The sequence below is a fragment of the Girardinichthys multiradiatus genome, chromosome 19 (genome assembly GCF_021462225.1).
Source record: "Girardinichthys multiradiatus isolate DD_20200921_A chromosome 19, DD_fGirMul_XY1, whole genome shotgun sequence".
Taxonomy (NCBI): Eukaryota; Metazoa; Chordata; class Actinopteri; order Cyprinodontiformes; family Goodeidae; genus Girardinichthys; species Girardinichthys multiradiatus.
In genome coordinates this window covers 34,080,397-34,106,498 of record NC_061811.1, presented here as the reverse complement: position 1 = coordinate 34,106,498, position 26,102 = coordinate 34,080,397, and the positions used below count along the sequence as shown (strand labels likewise).

The following is a 26,102-nucleotide window of genomic DNA, read 5'->3' as shown; positions in this document are numbered from 1 at the left end:
GCCGGAAACCCTCACCGAAACTACCACATCTCGATATGAGGGGAAGCGGCTTCCGAGAGCCAAATCTTCCAGCAGACAGCTGTTGCCGGTCTTTCCCGAGTGCCTCGAGGAAGCAACCCGGTCCTGGAGCAATCCTCTCACCGCCAAGAACCCCGCCCTGGGAGGGTCGGCGCTGGACTGGACGGGCATGGAGGCCGGCGGTTTTTCACATCTGCCTCCCGTAGAACCTATGCTGGCATCTCACCTGCACCCATCGCAAAAGTCAGCCATGACAGCGGCAGGACCCACCCTTCCCTTCAAAGCTGATTCTTTTCAGTCCGCTCTGAATGAGAAAAGCTACAAGGCGGTGGCTGCATCTGTTAAAGCCTTAAACGCTTCATCTCTTCTCCTCGCTTACCAAGCTGAATTACAGGAGCAGATGACTGGCACACCGATGGCCGATTTGTGGGACGAGTTGTGCGTGGTGACAGACCTATGCCTGCGTCTCCACAGAAGCGCTGTCCAAGCATCCGGGAGAGCCATGGCCCTGATGGTCACTCAGGAGAGAGCTAGATGGCTGAACCTGTCTAGCCTGTCTCAAAGAGAGAAGAACCAGCTCCTCGACAACCCCGTGGACCCGAAGAGCTTATTCAGCCCCACTGTGGCAGCCATGCAAAAACGCTGTGAGGAAAAGAAGAGGGAAGGTGAAGCGTTAAAGCTGTGTCTACCCAGGAAAGTGCAGCTTCCTCCCCCTCCAGCACCCCGTGTGCCGTTCGCTCAAGCGGCGGCTCGACCGGCCAACCGCATCCCCAAACGCCAGCCTCAGCTGCAGTCAGCGGACCGTGGGAAACAAACCGAGCTCAAAGGTGCTTGGGGAAGAAAGCCATTCGCTCCCCCGACGACATCGGGAAACCAAGCGACCCCTTCCGCTACTGTGAGCGCAAAGAAAAAGAGGCGCGCTACCTAGGGAGCCGTCTTCGGGGTGGGAGAGCAGGATGTGCCAGACACCTGCACCCCCCCTACCAGGACACATCCTGTCCCAGTTCGAGTTCAGAACGCCACGTTCAAGGCAACTCAAATGGCCTGCAGAGCCGACGTTGGAGCTCATCGTTCAGAGCCGACCGAAGCGGAGGAAGATCAAAGCCACCGAGAGCTCAGTGGAGCCGCAGCTGTGGCCAGAAAGCACACACCAGTGCACAAACACATGCCAGTGTCTAAAAACACGACCCTCCCCTTCACAACATGTTCAATAAAGTTGTTTTCTGGCACGCATCCAGGCCTGGAGCCGAGGGCGCAGCCACAACAAAAAAAAAACATAACAAATATGTTAAAAATAACACACGGACAGGACGTGGCCGTGCAGCTGCACATGAGGCCACAAGGGGGAGCTCTCGCTCCAGCTTTGGCACAGCGGCAGGCTGGAGCTCCCGCTCCACCCTTGCCACAGCTGCACATGAGGCCTCAAGGGGGAGCTCTCACCCTACCTCTAACACAGCAGGCTACTTTTTCTGTGGAAGAAGCAGACCTGGGTGGAGCGCAGCTAGCAGTTGTAGCGGAACAGCAGATCCCTCAGCCGGTGTTGCGCAGTTTTTACACGGAAGCACCTTTAGGTCCACTGGCAAACAATACTCAGCTGTGGTGAGCGTGTGGAGCGTCAGATTGGGTGATAAAGACTGTATCCAAGGGATACAGGCTCCAATTTGTGACAGCCCCACCCCGTTTCAAGGGCATAGTACAGTCATACGCCCAGGAAAAGTCCGCTCGCGTCCTGCAAGAGGAAATCATTTCCCTGCAGCACAAAAGAGCTGTTTGGCTGGTACTGCAGGAGCAAAGCAGAGATGGGTTTTACTCCAGAAACTTTCTCGTGACCAAAAGGGGCGGGGGTCTACGACCGATATTGGATCTGCGGGCTCTGAACGCACATCTGAGACGGTATTCGTTCAGGATGCTAACACACGCAGCTCTGATAAAGTTTGTGCGTCAAGGAGACTGGTTTGTCTCCATAGACTTGAAAGACGCATATTTCCATATCCCTATATACCCCCCTCACAAAAAATACCTCAGATTTGCGTTTCAGGGAAAGATATACGAGTACCTGGTACTTCCTTTTGGCCCCTCACTGAGCCCACGTGTGTTCGTGAAATGCACCGAGGCAGCCATCGCGCCTCTGAGGGAAAGGGGGATGCATCTGGTGACGTATATAGACGATTGGCTGATTGCAGCTCAGTCTTTAGAGGAGCTCAGGACGCATGCCGAGATGATTACTTTACATCTGACAGCTCTGGGATTCACAATAAACCGGGAAAAGAGCATTTTAACCCCAGTACAAACAATCACCTTCATTGGCCTGTCCCTGAATTCAGTCGAGTTCAGAGCGCGCCTCTCAGCGGACCGAGTAAAAGCCTTTCAGGCTTGTCTGGCACTCTTTCGCAGAGGCACACAGGTGAAATTCAGGTTATGCCTCAGACTGCTCGGTCTGATGGCGTCTGCGCTGGCGGTCATCACATTCGGCCGTCTACACATGCGCCCGTTTCAAAGGTGGGTGGCGTCACTCAGCTTGAGCCCCGCACGCCATGCTCACCGCAGCGTCCTGGTTTCTCTCATATGTGCACGCGCGCTGAGCCCATGGAAGCGCCCCGGTTTTCTCAACACTGGCGTTACCATGGGAACCATCCTGACGATGAAGGTAATTACCAAAGACGCCTCGTGGACAGGCTGGGGAGCCACTCACGAGGGGATGATGGTAAACGGCGTTTGGAGTCCACAAACACAGACAGCTCACATAAATTGTCTGGAACTCCTGGCCGTGATGCTGGCACTGAGACACTTTCTGCCATTTATCAAAGGGCACCATGTTTTGGTCAGAACAGACAACACGACAGTGGTTGCTAACATCAACAGACACGGGGGTCTACGCTCACGTCATTTACACGAGCTGGCATACACACTGATAATCTGGACCAGCTCACACTTGCTGTCGCTAAGAGCGACTCATGTGCCAGGGGTAATGAACAGAGGCGCGGATCTGCTGTCAAGGGGCAATCCCCGCTACAAAGAGTGGAAACTCCACAGCGAGGTGATGTCCCAGATATGGAAGAGGTACGGCCGAGCGTGGGTCGACCTCTTCGCATCAGGGGAAAATGCTCAGTGTCCGATGTTTTTCTCACTGACAGAGCAACAAGCTCCGCTTGGACTGGATGCTCTAGCGCACAAATGGCCGCCGGTCCTACTGTACGCCTTTCCCCCGCTGGAACTGATCATTCCTACTCTCGCCAGGGTGCGAGAGGGAAAACACTCACTCATTCTGATAGCTCCCCGCTGGCCAGGGAAACATTGGCTAGTGGAGATTTTTCAGATGCTACATGGCGAGCCATGGCAGCTTCCCCTCCGCAGAGATCACCTGACGCAGGCACGCGGAGAAATAGAGAAATATTTCATCCGCATCCAGAGCGCATGGCCCTATGGGCCTGGCCTGTGAGGGGTTAAATCTGGCTGCCAGTGGGCTTCCCCAGAACGTTCTTGACACAATTCAAAATGCAAGGGCCGTTTCCACGCGTAACGTGTATGAGGGTAAATGGCAGGCATTCCTGGGTTGGTGCGCAAAACCTATGGTGAGCATAACGCAAAGCCCTGTGTCGGACGTTTTAACTTTTCTGCAGGCACTGTTTGATAAAGGCTTGGCTTTTTCCACTGTGAAGGTGTACCTGGCTGCTATTTCAGCCTGTCACGTTGGCTTTGGTGACAAAACAGTGGGGCAGCACCCCCTGGTGTGTCAATTCATGAAAGGTGCACGACGGCTCCGTCCAGTGTCGAGGAGCCTCACTCCTTCTTGGGATTTGCCTATGGTACTCGATGCGTTGTCACGTGCACCGTTCGAACCGTTGCAGCAGGTTGAGCTCAAAGTGCTTTCCTTTAAAATTGCCTTATTGATTGCTCTGGTCTCTGCTAAGCGTGTGAGTGGCATTCAAGCGCCTTTATACCTAAGGTTGCTACGGCTCTGCCATGCCGTGCCCTTGAATTAATGGCTTTCTACCCACCACCATTCTCCTCTCAGGAGCATGAACGACTGCATACGCTCTGCCCAGTACGAGCTCTGCGGTTATATGTGAAAAAAACAGCAGATTTTCGTAAATCAGAGCAGCTGTTTGTGTCGTGGGCTTCATCACATACAGGTCCTTCTCAAAATATTAGCATATTGTGATAAAGTTCATTATTTTCCATAATGTCATGATGAAAATTTAACATTCATATATTTTAGATTCATTGCACACTAACTGAAATATTTCAGGTCTTTTATTGTCTTAATACGGATGATTTTGGCATACAGCTCATGAAAACCCAAAATTCCTATCTCACAAAATTAGCATATCATTAAAAGGGTCTCTAAACGAGCTATGAACCTAATCATCTGAATCAACGAGTTAACTCTAAACACCTGCAAAAGATTCCTGAGGCCTTTAAAACTCCCAGCCTGGTTCATCACTCAAAACCCCAATCATGGGTAAGACTGCCGACCTGACTGCTGTCCAGAAGGCCACTATTGACACCCTCAAGCAAGAGGGTAAGACACAGAAAGAAATTTCTGAATGAATAGGCTGTTCCCAGAGTGCTGTATCAAGGCACCTCAGTGGGAAGTCTGTGGGAAGGAAAAAGTGTGGCAGAAAACGCTGCACAACAATAAGAGGTGACCGGACCCTGAGGAAGATTGTGGAGAAGGGCCGATTCCAGACCTTGGGGGACCTGCGGAAGCAGTGGACTGAGTCTGGAGTAGAAACATCCAGAGCCACCGTGCACAGGCGTGTGCAGGAAATGGGCTACAGGTGCCGCATTCCCCAGACCTGGGCTACAGAGAAGCAGCACTGGACTGTTGCTCAGTGGTCCAAAGTATTTTTTTCGAATGAAAGCAAATTCTGCATGTCATTCGAAAATCAAGGTGCCAGAGTCTGGAGGAAGACTGGGGAGAAGGAAATGCCAAAATGCCAGAAGTCCAGTGTCAAGTACCCACAGTCAGTGATGGTCTGGGGTGCCGTGTCAGCTGCTGGTGTTGGTCCACTGTGTTTTATCAAGGGCAGGGTCAATGCAGCTAGCTATCAGGAGATTTTGGAGCACTTCATGCTTCCATCTGCTGAAAAGCTTTATGGAGATGAAGATTTCATTTTTCAGCACGACCTGGCACCTGCTCACAGTGCCAAAACCACTGGTAAATGGTTTACTGACCATGATATCACTGTGCTCAATTGGCCTGCCAACTCTCCTGACCTGAACCCCATAGAGAATCTGTGGGATATTGTGAAGAGAACGTTGAGAGACTCAAGACCCAACACTCTGGATGAACTAAAGGCCGCTATCGAAGCATCCTGGGCCTCCATAAGACCTCAGCAGTGCCACAGGCTGATTGCCTCCATGCCACGCCGCATTGAAGCAGTCATTTCTGCAAAAGGATTCCCGACCAAGTATTGAGTGCATAACTGTACATGATTATTTGAAGGTTGACGTTTTTTGTATTAAAAACACGTTTCTTTTATTGGTCGGAGGAAATATGCTAATTTTGTGAGATAGGAATTTTGGGTTTTCATGAGCTGTATGCCAAAATCATCCGTATTAAGACAATAAAAGACCTGAAATATTTCAGTTAGTGTGCAATGAATCTAAAATATATGAATGTTAAATTTTCATCATTACATTATGGAACATAATGAACTTTATCACAATATGCTAATATTTTGAGAAGGACCTATAAAGGAAAGCGTCTCACACAGCGACGTCTTTCGCATTGGGTAGTGGGGGCTATTATTATGGCTTATGAGAGCAGAGGCCTTGCACCCCCTGCAGGTCTGTGGGCTCATTCCACTCGTGGTGTGGCCTCATCCTGGACATTGTTCCAGGGCATACCTGTGGAGGAAATATGTGAGGCTGCCAACTGGGCGACCCCTCACACCTTCACTAGGTTCTATAAACTGGATGTCACCAGGCCCACACTGGCTCACACGGTTCTGGGTGTGGGTTCCACATTGCCATGAATGCAAGATGCATCTGTTGGTCTTCGAGTGAGCTTATCTGACAATACGGGAGCAGAAATATCCCATAGTGAGATACCGAAACGAATGTTGAAAGAGAACTTTAGGTTAAGGATTTAACCCCGGTTCTCTGAAACATGACTGAGGTATCTCACCAGATCACCCTCCTTGCAGGGAGCGAGGAAGAGGTGTGCTTATTAAACTGAAGATCACCTACGTGACGTCGACTTTTATACTGGGAGGAAGTCCCTCCCATGGGAGCGGACGTCACTTCCGCCTGCCAGTCAAGACTGGCGTAATGTAATAGAGCTTCTGGGGGACAGGCGCTGGAGGCGTGTCTCATAGTGAGATACCTCACTCATGTTTCAGAGAACCGGGGTTAAATCCTTAACCTAAAGTTTTCTATGAATACTTTCTAAAAAAAACCAAAAAAAAACAAATGTGAAGAGCAGCCCAAATTTTCACAACCTGCCTAAAGCTATTTCTTCCAGGCCAGCATGTTCAACAGAAGCCCAACTGGGGCTGCAGGTGATTTTAAAACTTTATTAAGAACAACAAAATGGCCCAAATCAAGTTGACAAGAACACAGAAAGGATTCTGAAGGAAATAAACACTTCAACAACATAAACACAAAATGCCAGGGGTTTCAATTCGTTCTAACCCACAAAATTAAATAAGTACATTAAAAAGTTTAAAAAGATTATGTATATATTTTTATGCCTTTTAATTGTTTCCGTCCATTATTGAGAAAATATAATGCTTTATATACAAAAGTAATTCGAATAATCCTTTGTCCCTCAGTAGTAACATTTACTTGTATCAATATCAAATTGACAGGCAACTGGAAGCATGCAGTTGAACATTAAATATACGGCATTATAATAAAATAATTACACGACTGAATCACAGGTACACACCTCCATAAAGGATATGAACACATATACTGTTATCTTGTCTACTGTTTTACCAAACAGGAAAATGTTGCTGTTGCTGCGCATGTTTTACTGAGAAAGGCTGTGCCAGCAATGGTGGTGTATTATGGCCTATTAATGGCTCATAACAGTCTGGTCATGTTAGCTGTAGTATCTCAATAATCACCACATGGGATGTCTTTCCATCTCAGAACAAAAAACTCCGACATTGTTTTGCTGGTAAGCTAGCTGCGACATTACGAGCACACTCCTGGCTGAAAATGAACAAATAAAAGCACTTCCTGTTCAATGCTTCCTTTCATTTACTTACCACACTGTGGTGCTGAAGCACACTGAGTTTAGGCTCATCTCAGCAAATTAGAATATAATTGAAAGGTTCATTTATTTAATAGATCATTGTATGTGGATTCATTACACGGTCATTATATTGTACCTTATAACATACATTCTTAGACTGTGCTTTTCTTGTAATAGATTCATGTGTTCATCTGGATTAAGCTCACATTTTCTTCTCTCTTTCAGGGGAAGATCTACATGTATGGAGGAAAGATTGATTCAACTGGAAATGTGTCCAGCCAGCTATGGGTTTTCCACATCCAGAACCAAACGTGGGTCCTTCTTAGCCCCCGATCCAAGGACCAGTATGCTGTGGTGGGACATTCAGCCCACATAGTGCCTCCCATCCAAGAGTGGGACAGTCCTGTCATGCTCGTCTTATTTGGACACTGTCCTCTTTACGGTTACATCAGCCAGGTGCAGGAATACAATATTGGTGAGCTGATCCGGCTGTTAATGATAAGTGTTATCAGCTTATCACCAATTTATTACCAAGTAGTACTACAGAGGATGGGTTCATCCAGTCTGTTGCTTGACCTCAGTAAGAGATGTTGATGTAGCCTAATGGTGTGTTCACACCGAACGCGGATTCTGCGAATATTTCGCGTCATTTGTGTGCTTTTGCCCGCTTCACACTCCGCGTGAACTCCGCGTTGCCAAATGGCAACAAACGGCAATGCTTCACCGCGTCGTCAAATAGGAGGAGCTTCTATCTGCTGCTTGCTGGTATCAACTGAACATGGCGGACATGGATTTCACGAACCTAATTACGGTGTTTTACCTGTGGAGAGGCGAAAAACGCCGCCAACGTCGACGTCCCTGGGTTCACCAGATTCTTCAGGGACGGGAACAGTTCGGAGAGTACCACCACCTACTCCAAGAGCTGTCTGGATGACGGTCGATTTCAGCGGTACTTCCGTCTATCAAGGACCCAGTTCGAAGATCTGCTGTCCCGCGTTGGGAGACGAATCGGCCTCCGGGACACCAACTACCGGCGCTGTATCTCCACTGTTGAACGCCTGTCCATCTGTCATCGGTGAGTAAATAAATCTCACCTCAATAAAAAAACAGCCGGTTTTTAATGTCCACATCTCCTAAATATAAGATATTTGTGCCTAAACATAACCAGGCCAGGTCCTTTCTCTACTTGTCTTGGTAAAAGTAATTAGTTGAATCATACAACTCTGGCTTGCAGCACACCGCCACTATGATCTGGTCCTCCATCTTCACCGACAACCGCTTCTTCTCCGCTGCGGTCCTTCACTCTACGTCACAGCCACATCCAGTCCCTGATTGGTTGACGCGATGCGAATTTAGGAAAAAGTTCAGATTTTTCAACTCGTCCATCGCTCTCGCTCCGCTCCCGCTTCACTCGGCAAGCCTTCCGCACCGCGTCCTTTGTCTCCTTCGTACCGCCTCGCGCTGCTCCGCTCCTGAACGCGCCTCTACGTAGGGATAACATGTAAATCGGCCGCTCCTATCGCAGAATCTGCGTTCGGTGTGAACGCACCATAAGAGCTTATCTCAGCTGATTGCCAATAAAGCGCTCACTTATTTTCAGAAGTGAAAGTAATTTGGATTTTGTTACCTTGGCAATCAGTAACCAAATGCTGTTTGATTTTGCCATAGTGGAATGAATAACTTCAATCCTCTTCTGAGTCTCTTTGAGTCTGACTAATGAAACACTGTGTAAACTAAGCTGAATCTCACAGTTATCTTCACCACAGCCCTGAGACAGGCTTCTATCTACACCAGAAATACTTGCACGTCTACTGTCTTGGCTTTTTTCTCATCTCATCTCATTACATTTCAACAGCATAAGGCTGGTTTTCTTTAGTTTCTCACCGAATGTGTTCTCTGGCCTTCTAGTTAAAAACACATGGAGCGTTGTGAGTACAGATGGAGCGTTGGTTCAAGGCGGCTACGGCCACAGCAGTGTTTTTGACCCCAACACCAGAGCCATCTACATCCACGGGGGCTACAAGGCCTTCAGTGCCAACAAGTACGGGTTGGCAGGAGACTTGTACAAGTTTGACGTGGACAAAAGGAAATGGTGAGATTTATTGAAGTGCTTTTGTAAAATGTGAACAAGTATATTTGTAAAAAGAATAGTGGGACAAATGGCTGTTTAAATACGTTTGCAAATGAAATCCAAAGTAGCATTTATCAGCCCCACATCCTGTGTGAGAGCAGAGGTTTAACCGCTGTTTCCACGTGGCTGTGCAGGACAATTCTGAGAGACAGTGGCTTCTTCCGTTACCTTCACACAGCGGTGATAGTGAGTGGCACCTTGCTCGTGTTTGGAGGAAACACGCACAACGACACATCTATGAGCCACGGTGCCAAGTGCTTCTCCTCTGATTTCCTGGCCTACAGCTTGGGTAAGTAACACCCACACAGAATGGTACACCTTTGTCACAGCATTTCCAATATCAGCACTAGTAATTGTTTGTCATCTTTCTGTTTATATCATGAGGGTTTCCTAGAAAAATGTGACATTAAATGTTACAACCTATATCTGTCATGCAGCTGACTCTCAACTAGGCCTTTCAGATAAACTAAATGTTTGTTTGATTACCTTTTATTAAACGTACCTGATGTTCTTTACAATAATCCCAGAACAAATTTGGGATGAAAGTGAAATTTCTGCCTTGGTTTCTACTGTTTCAAAGCTAATTTCAAATACATTTATCAAGTACTTTTTATGCCAGGAAGAAGCGACATTTTCACCCACGCACACAAACACACACAAAACTACAGGGATGTGAAAAGAAAAATTTCCATTACTGTATTTGTTTACCACAATGATCAAGAGTTATTGCACTCAAAGATTAGTACTTTTCATCAACGTTTAAACGTTTAATCAAATGATTTCATAAATCAAAGATGCAACTACGATTAAGTAAAGAATTTGGTGCACAGATTACAGATTACAGATCCTACAAAAATGTAGGGGGTGTTCTCACTTCTATGAGATACTCCAAACAACTGAGTGATGTCTAGATAAGAAATACGATTATATAGTATTGTTAAAAATAACCCTCATGCCTTTATTTAGTTAATATATTTAAATCTATATTAGGTACTTGTGTTGCCTGATGGAGGTTAGAGGAAGAAACCATCCTGAGAATCTTATTATTTTATCAGTCTATAAACATTGTTATAGATGGAGTTGGCCTCGTTCGGCCGTGCTGTCACAAATGGCTCGTTAATTGAAGACTCAGTCTCCTGGGATGTTGGGGGAGATTTCCCCAGAGGCTGCAGGATGGCCTCAGGAAGTTGGGGCTTTTTCTGTGTCATTAGAAAGTTGACGGACAACCAGCACATTTTGAATCTCTGACCAGCTTATCAGGATGGCACTAAAACCTCCCGAGGAACAGGTTTCGTTGACTTCTACTTTACTATCTGCCGAAGAATCATTTAATCAGTGTCTCTGTGGCACAATTATGTTACAAAATGCTGACTGCTGTAATGAGTTTAATAATTTCCCTGACCCGTAACTTCTCCCCTCCACCTTCCACCCTGTCTCTGGTTTTTACAAGATGTGAATATAAGCTGACTATATAATTCACCCCACCTCAGCCAGCTGCATAGTTGTTGGCAGCAGCACCTTTGGTAATTGTTGAGTAATTACATTTGAGATGGGCCACGCCTAGAGAGCTAATTCCCCCCTCTTAACAAGCTGAACTCAATTAACGGCTAGAATTTACAGGCTGCCCGGTGTCCTGACACTATCTGGTGTTGTTGTAGTGAATCCCTGCTCTGAAGGGACGTTGCACTGCCCCACTTGCAACACCGTGTTGTGACAGCAGATGGCACTGACTCTGCATGAATGTGGTGCTCTCTCCTCTTGGAGACCAAGATGACTTGCTCTCTATTGTACTAAGAGAGTGTGATATATATGACATGCAGGGAGCGTTCTGGTGTTGTTCTTAGTGCTGTACATACATTGGGTTGTTTAGTACCCGACAAAATGGAATCTGTGCGCTTGTTCAGTTTTTATTTTTTGCAGGCTAAACATGTGATGCAGAACCTTTTCAGGTTAAGATGTTTTTGAACGACTTTTGCTGTCACCAAATGTTTTTAATCTGTAAAACCGCAGCCAGTTAAACCCCAAACCAGCTGAAAGAATTGACTGCATGCCCCAGGGAGCCCAGAGAGGCCTTGCTGTGTCAGAGGTTCTAGGCTAATACGGAACCAGAGACGAGACTCTTCATGGAATAATTAATGACCAGACTCTGTTTACATTGTTCTGGGAAAGTATCTACACTCCTTGAACTTCTGTTTCATTATGACCACAAACTCAAATGTATTTTATAAAGAATTTAGGTGATAGACCAACACAAAATACACATCCTTATAAATGGGATGTGGCCTTGTTTTTTTCAAATAAAGATCTGTTAAAGACCCAGGGTTTTTGTATTTAGCACCCTTTACTCTGATACACCTAAATGAAGTTCACGTGTTTATTGTTTTATTTTTGTGTGGATACAGCTGTACTACGAAGACCTCAGAGGTTTGTTAGAGCATCAGTGAGCAAAGAGCATCATGAATATCAAGGAACACGACTGGCATGTCGGCGTTAAAACTGTAAGGTTTAAAGCAGAATTATGTTAGATTCAGCAGTGCTATGTGATATGTCTTTCTATCATTCGAAACTGGAAAGAGTATGGCCTACCAAGACATGGCCGTCAACCATGTTCTCTCTGGGTACTCCGGCTTCCTCCCACAGCCCAAAAACATGACAGTTAGGCTTACTGGTCTCTCTAAATTTCCCCTTGGTGAGTCTGTGTTCATTGTTGTTTGTCCTGTGTGTCTCTGTGTTGCCCTGTGATGGACTGGCGACCTGTCCAGGGTGTAACTCACCTCTTACCCAGTGACTGCGGGAGATGGGCTTCAGCACCACTTTGTACTGTTTCTGATTATTTTAACTTGGGCTGTTTTTAGTGTGAGACCTGCAATTAAACCTGGAGCAGGTGAGCTTATATAAGGAGAATAAGCTGATGTGGGTGTACCTAAACACGTTTAACCCACTTTTACCTCATAGACTTCTCCTCGTTATCACATGTCTTTTTATGTTTCATGCCCACAGAATGAAAATGATATTTGCTAAAATCTGAGTTTTAGCTCTTTTAATGACTTGAACACGTGTTGCGATCATTGTTTGAAAAAGTCTGTCTTTTTCCCACTTTCTGCAGATGATCTTTTCCCACTGTTAACATTGTTCTGTAGTTACCCTCTCAGTTTCTTGACGATTGTTTGATTGACTCCAGGAGAAGACTTGTTAAAGGTCTCTCTAACCACCCGAGACGTGTTCAGATTTTGCCACTGCAGAAAATGTGTGTGATTGAATGGTGAAAGCAGGCCATCGGTCTGACCTCTCTTTCATCTTCGTGTTTCAGCATGCGATGAGTGGACAGTACTGCCTCGACCAGACCTCCACCATGATGTGAACCGCTTCGGACACACTGCGGTCTTCAGCGACAGGTAAAAAACTCGAAATTTACTTAAAAGCGTTTCTTGGGGAGGAATTATGGCTGCTCGATTATGGCAAAAATAATAGGCATGATTATTTTTGTTCATTGTTGAAATAATGAAACAATATTACATAAATTCCAAGCAGTAACTCAATCAAAGATGATGAAAGACTGGCTCTTTGTAGCCCTTAACAAACAGAAAACATGTCTGGTTTATACCAACAAAGACCAATCTTTTTACATAATTAGATTTGTGAGAAGAGTGCAATCATGTGACAATATTTCCCCCTGTGCTAATGACCCCCAATGAAGCAGCAGTTTTGGCTGGAATGCACAATTGCCAAAAATTGAGCCATGGCTTTTGTAATTGTCTTGTAACTTTCTGAAGCAGTGGATAATTGTGTCACACAATAGAGAGTGTTTTTTATTAATGACTGTTTCAGTGCTTTCACACCAAACCGTTGGAACTCTTTGTACCATGGATCACGCTGGTGTGAATCCATCCTGGACCCTGAAACCAGACCAGTGAACGGTACCCTGGCACGGTTGTAACTGCTAGTCTCGCCACAGTTTATCCAGACCCTGGAACGGTTCGCTTGCAGTGTGAATGCTTGCCAGGCCCCCATACCAAAAGAAGGAAGAGATAATGTTATGTAGGTGCAGTGCATTTGAGTAGACGAAGAAGACGCAGAGGAAAAACAAAGTAAGAGTGTAAATCAAAAGACGAAAGAGTTTGAAAATGACTCGTGGAGTATTGAAGATTTGCAGGCGCATGACTACACTTGGACACCAAAGTAGGAACAAAAAGTCAGATAAGACGGACGTTATTCTTCGTGCTTTGGACACGGTACTAATTAATACAAGATGTATTTAGAGGAGAGCCTTAGGGGGACCACCCAGCAGCCACAGTGCAAAAGCCCCAGGGAGCTGCAGCAATGAGCCCACAGCCCCCACTGGCAGCTGGCTATGCCAGAGCAGATCCAGCCATGGACAGAGAGAACCCGATACCAAAGGGCACACCACCTCCTGCAGAGCCATGAGGCTCAGGCCCCGCCAAGAAGCCGCCGGCAGAAATTCAATGTAACACTCCGATGAGCTAGGGCATGATTGTAGAGGGCCTTTTCCATTTTTTTATTGCATATGTTTTAAATTCAAAATAAACAAACCGTTTACAGGATGTGCTAATATACCTGGTTCAATTTCAGTTTGTAAGACTAATACTAATCAATGAAAGGGGGCAAAGTAAAGAAACCCAAGTTAAATATTCAAAAGTAAAGATGTAACTGGCAAAAGATGGGCAGACGGGCCCCACTATGCCCCTGCAAACACACAACATCACCACCACTGCAAGGTCAGCCAAGGGAGAAGCACCAACCAGCTCAGTTCCACCGTCACCGTCCGGTCAATCCATGTGGTGGCGACTCCACATTCGACCCCCTCCCACCGGACGCAACGGCGAGCAGAGCAACACACCACGGATCCGACCAACACCAGCAGCCCCAGCCCGCCTATCCACAAGAGAAAAAAGGAAAAAAAACAAACATGCGTCTACGCCATCCAGGTACCTGCTTCTGAGCACACCAACCTCCCCAGGCCATGCACAACCCGCCAGCCGTACCGTTTCAAAAGTTATATGACTGGAAAGTGATGGGAATTGTACTGGGACAAAAAACAATGACATATTGTCATCAAGTATTGTCTGCTCTGCCAGCAGAGTGAGAGACTGCCAGCCACATTATACATCCTGTTGCCGAGAATACATCAAGTATTAACACAAATCCCCAGCTGTGTTTGAGTGAGTCCTTCAAATGCTTCTGCACCTTCAGGTGATAAGAGATTTTAACTGATCACATTCTTGAAATAACTAGCTGAAGACAGAATTTACAGCTACAGCTTTACAGTTTATGGTGGGGAGAATAGTTAAAAATAAAACCACTACAAAAAGCATAAGATGGAGGCAGATTCATAAGGAATATATAGGCAGGAACGTCACCAGAAAGTTAGAACTGTAAAAGGGAAAACAGTCTGATGTTTAAGTGGGACAGTTTCCAACAAATAATAATGATTAATTATGTGAATAATGATGTGAATTTATGCGTGGTGTAGCAGTAGAGCATGCACCCCATATACAGAGGCCTCAATGCAGCTGTCGCGGGTCTGATCTCAGGACTCTTGCTGCTTGTCTTACCTCCTCCTCTCGCCCCATTTTCTGTCTGAAATACTGTGAAGAAAGGTCACTAGTGCCACAAAACTATTAGAAAACATAAATACAAATTTATTCCACTATTCCTAATCATATAATAACACTTAACTAAGGTTGCATGTCCTTGCCCAGTTTAGCAGATCGATAAACACATATAAGGTAAAAGTGCTGGCTGTGGAACTGTTGCCTCTGTTTGTAAAAACACTGTAAACCTGTAATATACAAAGAACACAAAATACCATATTTTCCATTAAGCATCCACAACGACATTTTGCAGTATATTTTTATATAACTGTTTCAACATAACCAGCATGTCTAAAGTAAATGTAAAAAGTTCTAGTCCAGAGTTTGCTTGCTTGAGGCCAATGTCTATAAAGAAAATCCCCTTTTTTAAATCCCGGTTAGCATTGTTGCTACAATAATAGACCTAACAGGCAAATACTAATGTGTACCAACATTAACGTGTTTAAATATGTTCATCTATTTGCAATGCTCTCAGGGAAACAAAGGCTGCTTCTCATGCTTACTGCTGCTTTGTAACTTCGGTCATTTTCTACCGCTTATTTCATAGTGGGTCGTGGGGGAGCTGGTGCCTTTCTCCAGCAGTCTATGGGTGAGAGGCGGGGTACACTCTGGACAGATCGCCAGTCCATCGCAGGGCAACACACAAACAACCATGCACACACTCATTCATACACCTAAGGGCAATTAAGAGTGACCAGTTAACCTAACAGGCATGTCTTTGGACTGCCGGAGTACCCCGGTGAGAACCTACGCATGCACGGGGAGAACATGCAAACTCCATGCAGAAAGACCCCTAGCCAGGAATCGAACCCAGGACCTTCTTGCCACTGTGCAGCCCTTTGCTTTGTAACTTAAGCAAAATAATTCAAGTACTGCAAGTGTCCTTAAACTATAAACATTTTTTCTCCAGCTAAAGAGAATTGTTTTCAGGCACCTGAGAGCAAATAAGTAGAACTGGGCAACATGGACAGAAAATTAGAAAAATGGTTTCAAATTAAAAGTCGAGTTAGTAAGATAGTATCTGTTTCAATACAAACTTAAAGAACGAATTAAAATAAAACACGAATAATTCCGTGTTTTGTTTTTTGTCCTGAAAAATGTCTTAAACTAAACGCCAAATTCTTTCTATTCTCTGGATTAATAATTACACTTTATCAACTAGCAATATATTGAAGAATAAAAGGTAAAATCAAGTTTACTCTACAGTTTAGCATCTCTTCTCCATGATGTAAAAATGCTTAAATAATTGTAACCCCCACACACTGCCTGTTAGGCCATGTGTTGTCCGTCTTATCGAATTTTCAAGCCCACCTTTACCATTGGTTTCTTTCACTGCAAATCAGGCAAACCAGAGGGTCTTTACTTCCTGTCCTCTAGCTTATTTCAGCGTTTGGTCAGTGTCGGCCACTCAGTTGCTTGGGAAGCTTACGCATTCTTAATAAATGTCTCAGGCTGGAGCTTGTGATTAGATAAAGATTCAGCCAGCACAAATGCTGTAAGCAATATTCAAACTGGCTACACAGTTAGACATATGAGAGTGCAAAAATACTATTCAGTGAAAAGATAAATAAAATTGTATTCAAAGTTTAATAAATGTGCACATAGAAGTTCTGGTTTCCTATGGTGTCTAAAAAAAAAAAAAAAGTCTGGAGAAGTCTGAAAATGTGATCCATCTGTCTTAACCGTCTGTTCTTCCATCCGTCCATCTAATTGTCCGTCCGTCCATCTGCCTATCCATCCATTTGTCCATCTTTCTAACCATCTGTCTATCCTTCTCTGTCTGTCTATTCCTTCAGTCTGCTCTTTTGTACTTTCCATATTTAAATCCCAACCACAATAAGATTACATTTGTATTTTTACTTTTAAAAGGGCTCAAAAGGACCGAGAACGAATGGAATTTTAACAAATAAAATTCATGGAACCCTGAAGATAAAAGATTTTATGATTCACTCTGCGTATTTGTTATTTTACTTGACTCACCTTTTCAAATTCAAAATTTTCTCTATATGGTCTTTTAAAACAATAATCCTCCTAAAACATCTTTTCCCTGGACTGCCATTCCACTTTGGTTCTGATTTTAATTTAGCAGATTTTCAAGATGACCATATTCTGCCCCCCTCAGCAGGAAGTCCACAGCAAACAGGATTGTTGGTTAAATATGAGCAAATTATCCTCGCACCCTACTGGTGATAATCACCAGCGCACAGATTCTCACAGAGTGAAATCCCAGCAGCTGAATAAAGGCCAGAGGGCAGAGATGTTCACTAACAGTCTTATTAACCCAGCATCCGCAGACACACAGCGGGGTCATCAGACAGGTCTGTTTGCACGTGTAGAGGGCACTTGGTTATTAATTGGACTCATAAGGAGAAAGTTGAAGTCAGAACAAGAGAAGGATCACTAAGGTGGAGCTTTTTTGGCTCGAACTGTGCCCAACATGTTAGAATCTCTCTTCCTTGATTGCTTCCATCCTCTCATTGTTTGGCCTTTTTTTTGTCTCACAGTGTGATGTACGTGTTCGGAGGTTTCAACAGCCTGCTGCTGAGCGACATGCTTATGTACACCTCGCCCAGCTGCTCGGCCTTTTCCAGCCCGGCGTCCTGCAGCCAGGTCTGGCCTGGGATCCACTGCATGTGGAACAGCAGCCTGGGAGCATGCCTGCCATGGGAGAGCAACAGTTCTGGTCCCGATCCACAGCAGCTTCCGGCGTTCTGTAACACGAGATCATGTAGGTGACACCAAGCAGATTAAAATGCTGCAGAACCACAAGCCTGTTGGATAAATCTAAAATACGTCCTGCTCTGATGTCATCTTTACCTGCCTAGCGCCTTTTAGGCATGACTAATCATATTCAGTTTAAAGAAACTGTAGTTTCATTGTCCCTTTTAGGCTGAGCCAGATTTACAGCGCCTTTCAAAAGTGTTCAAATCTCTTGATGTGTAGTTGCTCTCAAGCTTCCATGTCTTTAAACATCAATTTCCTAGTTTTCTGTGTTCTTGTTTTTATTGTTCATGCTAGATAGGACAGGAGATGATCCTGAGAGGGAAATGTGCATCCCCAACCTGTACTGGAGGCTTTAGATGACAGCAGTGGCAAAAGATCGAACCTTTTGATTTGCACATACAATGCTTTGCAAAAAGTAATCATAGCTCTGACATTTCTTCCCACTTTGTCATGTTACAGCGACAAACTTTATTAGGTTGCAAAACGCTTTCAGAGGCAGACAGCAGCTCCATACCATGAAACATGGTGGTGGCAGCATCATGCCGTGGGTATGCTGTTCTCCAGCCGGGACAGGGAAGCTTATTCCGAGTATATGAGCTGATGGGTGGAGTTAAAAACGGAGTGATCCTGGAAGAAAACTTGCTATAGGTAGTAAAAGATTTGGGACTGGAGCAGAGGTTAAGCTACCAGCAGGGAAACAACCCTAAACATACAGCCAGAGCTACAAAGAAAGTGTTTATTAGTGGTGTCCAAAGTCAGTCCTCAGGGTGAGATGTCCTACATTTTAGATGTTGCCCTGATTCGACACACTTTAAAATGGAGTATTTCTCTGCAGAGCCAGGTGACATGCTGAGGGAGTCGTTCAGCCATTTGAACCAGCTGTATTTGACCAGGGACCCATCTAAAGCCTTCTGCCCTTGTCACAGCTTTTAGCTAGACACTCCTCAGTTTATACCAAACCGCATGGGTGTGTTTGAATGGCCCAGTCAAAGTCCAGACCAAAATGCCATAGAGATTCAGTGGCAAGACCAGAAATTGTCCCCATCCAATATGACTGAGCTGTTTTGCATAAAATGGTTTAAAAAAAATCAATTTCTAGATGTGTTAAGCTGGTAGAGACAAGCCCCACAAGACTTGCAGCTATAACCGCAGCAAAATGGGATTCTGAAAAGTAATGATTCAGGGAAGCTGAATATATATGCACGCCACACTTTTCAGATCATTTGCAAAAAACTGTGTAAAACCGTGTGTCATATTTCCTTCTTTAATTTTGCACTATGTTGTTTTATGTGACGTAAAACCTAAACAATTTAAACTTCTGATTACAAAATGTGGAAAGCTTCAAGGGATATGAACACTGCTGCAAGGCGTTGTTTGTAGCTGGTTCAGGAGGTTGTGACTGTGCTGTGGTTCAAAGCTGCACCAAGTTCTGTGAAAGGATGAAAGAACTAAATACATCTTACTGCATTTGATGGGAAATTCTACTTTAAATTCATATCATAAATTAAATCTCTGTAGGGTTAGGGGTTGTAGATAATTCTGTGTAAAATATTTTGTGTCTTATAACCTTTTATACCCATTCCTCTCTCTCTCTCTCTACATCTCCCTCTTTAAATAAAGTCTGACTTATCTGCACTGCAACAAAAGTAGTGATGTCTGTCCAACTGTTTCAGATGCTGATAGTGAAAGGTGTGAGCCGCATACAGACTGCTACAGCTGCACGGCCAACACAAACGGCTGCCAGTGGTGTTCGGGCCAATGTATGTCTGTGGGAAATAACTGTACCGCTCCCACGGTATGACACACACACACACACACACACACACACACATTTTGCCTTTGTGCCAGCGGATGGCATAGATGTTCGCTAACCGCCTTATTAACCCAACTGGTTTCCACATCTTTTCAGTCAGAGAATCATCCAAGGAATATACAAACAAGCAAAATAGGAAATGTGTGGCATGCATTTGTAATCACCCCCCCTGAATCAGTACTTTATGAAACCACCCTTCATTATAAATACAGCTGCAGGACTCTGCCTGCTGTACACATCTGATCATTGACATTTTTACATATCCTTCTTTGCAAAATAGTCCCAGCTCAGCCAGATTGGAAGGGTAGCATTTGTAGCCATCAATCCTAACAGATGGCTACAGATTCTCAACTGGACTTTGACTAGGCCCTTCTAACACATCAGTTGATGTGTCAGTATCTCTGGTTGTATGTTTAGGGTTAGTTTTCCTGCTGGAAGGTGAACCCCCTCATCTTAAGTCTTTGCAGCTTCTAAAAGGATTTCTTACAGGATTGTATAAATCTCTGTATTTCCCTCTCCCATCCTCCTATCAACTCAGGGCAGCCTCCCTGTATCTACTGAACTAAAGGTATACCCACAGCATAGTGCGGCCACCACCATCTTTCCCTGTGGGGATGATGTGTTCAGGGTGATGTGCAGTGTCAGTTCTCTCTACCTAATGTAGCGTTTTGCATGGAGGCCAGAAAATCCCCTGCATGGCTTGTGGCAACCTACTGGTGACTGTTTATGGTTTTCTTTTAAATTCCTCTGTAAGCCTCTGTCTATTACATCATCATGTCGGTACTTTGTGGTGCAGGGGTTCTGCTAGACTGTGTCCCAACATTAGTTCTAACAGGTTCACACAACTCACTGCCTTAAAACCTTAAATAAAATTCCTTAGAAAAATGTCTAAGAGAAAATGAATATTGACGATTTGTACTTATATATATATTTCCAGTGGTGGGTGGGAAAAGGTTACTGACAGAAGAGAGAATATTTTACATGGACATTGGTCCATCTTCTGTCTACTCACAAAGGATTGTAGGCGTGATGAGACAGCCAAGGATACAGAGACGCATCATCTAGATAATAAAGAATTTTACTCCTCAGAGAGTCATTGACATCAGAAAAGTTCATTGTCACGATTTCTTTTAAACGGGTTGTTCCTTTCTTCTGAGAAGTACTTTGTGATGAGGCTGGCTGCACTGCAGACACTACTGCAGTCTTTGGTTGTTTATGGCATGCTGAATGTATCTGTAAAAAGTGATAATATCGCTGGCTCATGCTGATTAGTGCTAAAATCTAGCAAACTGTAACTCCGCTAACCTGCTCAGGTTTTGTCTCATTCTGTCGGTGCAGATGAATTTTGCTGTTGATGAGCTTCCGTTGATTTCCTCCATGATTTACTTCACCTTTTAAACCGGGGTTCGTCAGGCGTGAGGAAGAATCAGATCTCTAACTGATGAAGCAGCAACCTGTTTGCAGCGCTGCATCTGATTTGTCACCCTGCGATCAAATCAGTCCTCATTTAGATGTTGTCAGACGCACAGATGCAGCTCATATGTCTTTCTTAGCACTCTTTACTGGCACCATCTCCTAACAATTACATAAATAAGGGTCATCTTTTCCATTTTGGGTTTTATGGTAATCTAAAGGGTTTATTAATACCCTGCTCTCAGGAGCAGTGTTTGTCTAAAATGAATGTTTTCATTTTTAAAGAACAAAATAATGGCAGTTTCTGACATATGTTGTGTTTCTGCTTTTCCTCTCAGGGATCCATAGCAGAGTATGAAGTTTGCCCTAAAGACAACCCTTCATATGTGTGCAACAAGAAAACCAGCTGTAAGAGCTGTGCTGTCGACCAAAACTGTCAGTGGGATATTCGCAACCAAGAGTGCATCTCACTGCCAGGTAGCTCTGATTTGAAGTTCACTTCATTTGAAATATTGGCATCATATCCTAAAAGCCAATAGACATGGTAAAAAGAAAGTACACCACACCTATTTTGGGTTTAATGTGTCGGGGCATAGCAAAACGAGACGGTTTTCTGCACAAAAACACACAATGACTCCACAATCACACCCTGTGATTCTAGGATGTGTAGAACCACATTTATCTATAATAATTCTAACACAAGTCTTTATGCATTAAAAAATTTATAGAACTGTTATTGAGGAATCATGACCTGACGTCAGCTTTAGCTGTAAGATAAATAGCCTCACGTTCCACCCTAGAATACTTTGGAATGCAGAGGAAGTAGTGCAATTCTATTTCCAACTAGTAAATAGTTGCATTCAATCAGATTTTCAAATGTATAAATTATTGATCATGCCTACGTCGGGTTTCATGGTTGTCTCAGTGATGCAAGGTGTCCATGTCATGTACCTGCAACACAAGCGCAGAACGTCTGCCCTTCAGGACCATGGCTGACAGTTAATGTGAGCTGTTGTGCAGATAAGCTGTTCGTAATGCAAGGTAAAACGTCGAGAGAAAAACAACCAAACATCTCCACTTTAGTCTCCAAAAGTCTGAGTCATTCAGATGAAAATTTCCAAACCTAAATCATACTGATATTTTCTGTTCTGAGAACAGAAGCTTTCTTCTGGCAGCCCTTCAAACCAGTTCAGTCTTTTCTAATTTCACTGTCATGAATGTGTAACAGGCCGGTAGAGTTGACAAAACTCCTCAGTTGTGTAAATGTTTTCCATTCGTGGTAAATGGCCTGCACTTGTATAGCGCTTTATCGAATCCGAGGGATCCAAAACGCTTTACACCTCAATCAGTCATCCACATATTTACACACTGACAGTGGTAGGCTACAATTTAGCTATAGCTGCCATAAAATGGGGCTGTCATACAATCAGCACCACCGGGCCCTCTGACCTCCATCAGCAGGCAAAGTGGGTGAAGTGTCTTTCCCAAAGACTGACTGAGTCATACAGAGGCAGGGTTCGAACCGGCAACCCACCGATTACAGGACGAACCCCAACCAGCTTAATCACCATTTATCATAGGCGTGTGATTTGTGATTATTTCTCCCTGTGGAATAATGGACCCCACATTGTTTGGACTTATAAACCTCCTTAGGTTGATGGACAGCTGTTTAATTGATGATCTTCCTTCTCTAAGGTCATTACTCATGTCTTTCCTGCTTGCCATTTGGCTGCATCACATTCATTTGCTCCAGACCCATAAACTACTACAAGCCCTGCTTCTTTTTCTTTAAAGTCCTATGGATGTTACGAGGTTGTATTGAGTCCATTTTCTGTGAAATTTTGGATCTTAATAAAGACAGATTAAATGTTTGTCCTAAAGCAAAAAACCTTGAATTGAAAGGGGAGGGGCGGAGTGTACTTTCTTTTTATCATTTAACTTTTTTTGTCCTCATTTAAAAACAACCTTGTGTTTTTAGGTCTGGGCTTAAAACATTTGATTCCATCTGCAGTTTGTTCTTGCACAATTTAAACTGAAGCTGATCAGCAGATGTTACCTATTCTTTTCTTTATGAGCTCCTAACTTCAGCTTGATATCCTGCTGCTCTTCTCAGAACCTCCCCACAGTACAGCTTCTTTTCTGCCTGCTTCAGAGAACGTGTGTGGGGAAACCTGGCACCTGGTGGGAAACTCTTGTCTGAAGTTCAACACAACCAGTGAGTCGTACGATAACGCCAAGCTAGCCTGCAGGAACCACAACGCTGTCCTAGCCTCCCTCACCACACAGAAGAAGGTGGACTTTGTCCTGAAGGAGCTGCAGATCATGAATGTCATGGTAAGGCGCCTGATAATCATCGGATTAGTGAAATTGAATATCCCCGTCTGGGTCATAGGAGCAGCAGCAAATAAGATACTGATAGCACACACAGTGCCCAGAGTGGTGAAGCCACTGTGAGAGAAAAGCTGAATTCAGCATCACTTCAGTGGAAGACTAAAGAACAATGCTTTAACTAGGCAGGGTTGGATCGATTTCTCATGTTGAGTCAGAGTTGCTGCAACAAGACAAAGACACAAATCCTTATAAAACTAACATTTTCTTTCTATTCATGCTTGATTAGCGAGGTGCTGTTTAAAATTTGCCCTCGGGTATCTTTTTTTTATTTTTTATTTATCAATCTTTTCTCAACATCCCGCTGAGCTCTGCTGGGATTGTTTTGTCAGGTTTTCGGACCAGTAAGCAAGAAATAAGTTTAAGATGAACTGATCTTTCCCTCAAGAACTCAGACACGTTTCATTTGCTCTATTTGAGGGAAAACCCAGAAATCCATCCCAACAACTGACTAATCATTCATGGAGCCAGTTTGATCTTCACCTACAGGCTGCATTTGTGTAGTTGTCAGTGAAACAATGTGCAGTAGTAGCTATCCTGCTTTACTTTTCCTTCTTTCCAGTTTCTGTTCTTTGTGTTTGGGTTATAAACTACTCTGCCTGTCGAACTGTTCCTACCCCCTTTTGTCATGTTCTAGCAACAAATCTACAAACCTTGACTTGTTTTATTGAGTCTTTCTGTGATGGATAAACACAAAGTAGTTCATAATTGTAAAGTAGAAGAAAAGGGAAACATGGCTTTCAAAAATGTTAAATAAGAATCAGAAAAGTGTGGCTTTCATTTGTATTTAGCCCTCGTACTTTCTAGAACCGGCTTTTGCTGCAATTTCAACTGCAAGAAACATCTCTAACACCTTTGCACCTAAAGAGGCTGACATTATTGTCCTTTCTTCTTCATAAAATATCTCCAACTCCGTCAGATTGGATGGAGAGGATCTGAACACCAAATCTGCACTATTTTACTCCCAACTCCTTTGTTCCTTGCCGAAAGGTTCCATTTTGGTTTTATCTGAACAGGGGATGTTCTTTCACAGGTTTGCTGGATTCCCTTGTGGCAAACTTGAACCACACAGTTTACTAGAATTGTTGGGCTGGAGTTCTGCTCGACATGTGAACAGAGACAGTGAAGACTTCCTTCTGTGTGATGATGACATTAGCTGTTCCAAAGATGTTCTGAAAGGATCAATCAGCCCCACAGCTGGAATTACATTTCAGTGCTTCTCTCTCAGAAAGACTGTTTGACACTGCAGCATATCTGGAGACTAGACACGAGTTTAAGTGTGAAAGCCCTTCAAGTCAAGTGAAATAAACCTGCCATATTGCAGCTAAGATGAAAGCTCAGATAAATGACTGCTCTGTCATTTTTCTTTTCCTTCCCCTTCTTACAACCGGTGCAAAGTTGGGTTTTCTGAAAGAAAAAGATGTGATAAGTTTCTCTGATAGTTTTTTTTTCTCAATCATTCCATTCATCTTCTGCTTGGTGGGAGGCTGCCACCATGGTGTGACCATTTTCAAGCTATACTTCCTGAGTTTTTCATTCCTTCAATCATAGGAGGCGGTTGGAAAATGAGCAAAAAAAAAAAAGAGCAGGATTTATAAGGAAGTCTTTGTTTTGACTTATGATTTTTCAGTACAAGACCACAATGACTCCCTGGGTGGGGCTCAGGAAAATCAACGTGTCCTACTGGTGCTGGGAGGACATGTCACCCTTCACCAACACCACCCTGCAATGGCTGCCTGGCGAGCCAAGCGACGCTGGATTTTGTGGCTACCTGGCGGAACCGGCCTCCAGTGGACTGAAGGCCCAATCCTGCATCAACCCAGTGAATGGCAGCTTGTGCGAGCGACCTGGTAAGCTTTCCAAATACATTCCTCCAGTAAGGTTTATTCTCAGACTGAAACCTGAATGGATTTTGTGTGATAGATCAATTTAGTGGTGCAAAGCTATGAAGTAGAAGGAGTAGCATTACTTGGTTTTCAACATTTTTACAAATAGAAAAGTGTGATTTACATTTGTATTCAGCCCATTGAGTCCACAATGTTTAGAACTGTAATATTTGTCCTGGTACATAGTCTTCATTGGATCTAGGTTTGGACTTCGACTAGGTCATTCTGATATATAAATATACATTGATCTAAACCATTCCATTCCAGCAATGGTGGACTATTCAATACAATTTTCTGCTGGAAGGTGAACCTCCACCTCAAGTAGCCCCACAGCATGATGCTGCCACCACCATGTGGTATCATTTCCCCCAAATTTGCACCACTTTTTTTTGTTGTATCATACAATTCTACTAAAATAGAATTAACTGATGATTGTCAAATGACTAAATGTGGGAAGGTTTTAGGGGTGTAAATACTTTTGAAAGGGAATGTACTTGGACAGATGGAAACTTAAGGTGATACAAAATGTGTGTTGTATGGGACTGTTTGATTAGGGGGGAAAAAATCATCCAATCTTCTTTTCTGCTTTTCAGTGCGAGATCATTTCAGTCTGAAATCAGCTTTAAATCTGCCCTTTCATACTTTCTTCTCAGCAAACCATAGTGCCAAGCAGTGCAAGACCCCCTGTGCCATGCGGGCCACCTGCAGCGACTGCACCAGCGGCACCTCGGAGTGCATGTGGTGCAGCAACATGAAGCAGTGTGTCGACTCCAACGCCTACGTGGCCTCCTTCCCATTTGGGCAGTGCATGGAGTGGTACACCATGAGCAACTGTCCACGTAAGACAACTTATTCTGTTGGTTCTTGTTCATGAGGACCCACGGTTTCACTACAAATCTCATTGTAATTC

At 44.1% G+C, this 26,102-nt stretch overlaps 1 protein-coding gene across 6 annotated transcripts in view; it reads left to right on the top strand.

The window, feature by feature from the left end:
• The window catches only part of atrn (attractin), a 184,306-nt gene that overhangs the window by 37,785 nt on the left and 120,419 nt on the right, over nucleotides 1–26,102 (top strand). For 5 of the 6 annotated variants that reach the window (XM_047346205.1, XM_047346208.1, XM_047346210.1 and 2 more), the window contains exons 8-17: nucleotides 7,451–7,700; nucleotides 9,134–9,317; nucleotides 9,491–9,645; nucleotides 12,667–12,751; nucleotides 17,473–17,696; nucleotides 19,366–19,487; nucleotides 21,257–21,395; nucleotides 23,032–23,252; nucleotides 24,937–25,156; nucleotides 25,846–26,031. In XM_047346205.1, the coding sequence (XP_047202161.1) occupies nucleotides 7,451–7,700; nucleotides 9,134–9,317; nucleotides 9,491–9,645; nucleotides 12,667–12,751; nucleotides 17,473–17,696; nucleotides 19,366–19,487; nucleotides 21,257–21,395; nucleotides 23,032–23,252; nucleotides 24,937–25,156; nucleotides 25,846–26,031 (1,786 nt within the window). The remainder of the gene's footprint in view (nucleotides 1–7,450; nucleotides 7,701–9,133; nucleotides 9,318–9,490; nucleotides 9,646–12,666; nucleotides 12,752–17,472; nucleotides 17,697–19,365; nucleotides 19,488–21,256; nucleotides 21,396–23,031; nucleotides 23,253–24,936; nucleotides 25,157–25,845; nucleotides 26,032–26,102) is intronic. The other variant, XM_047346206.1, reaches the window with a different exon arrangement.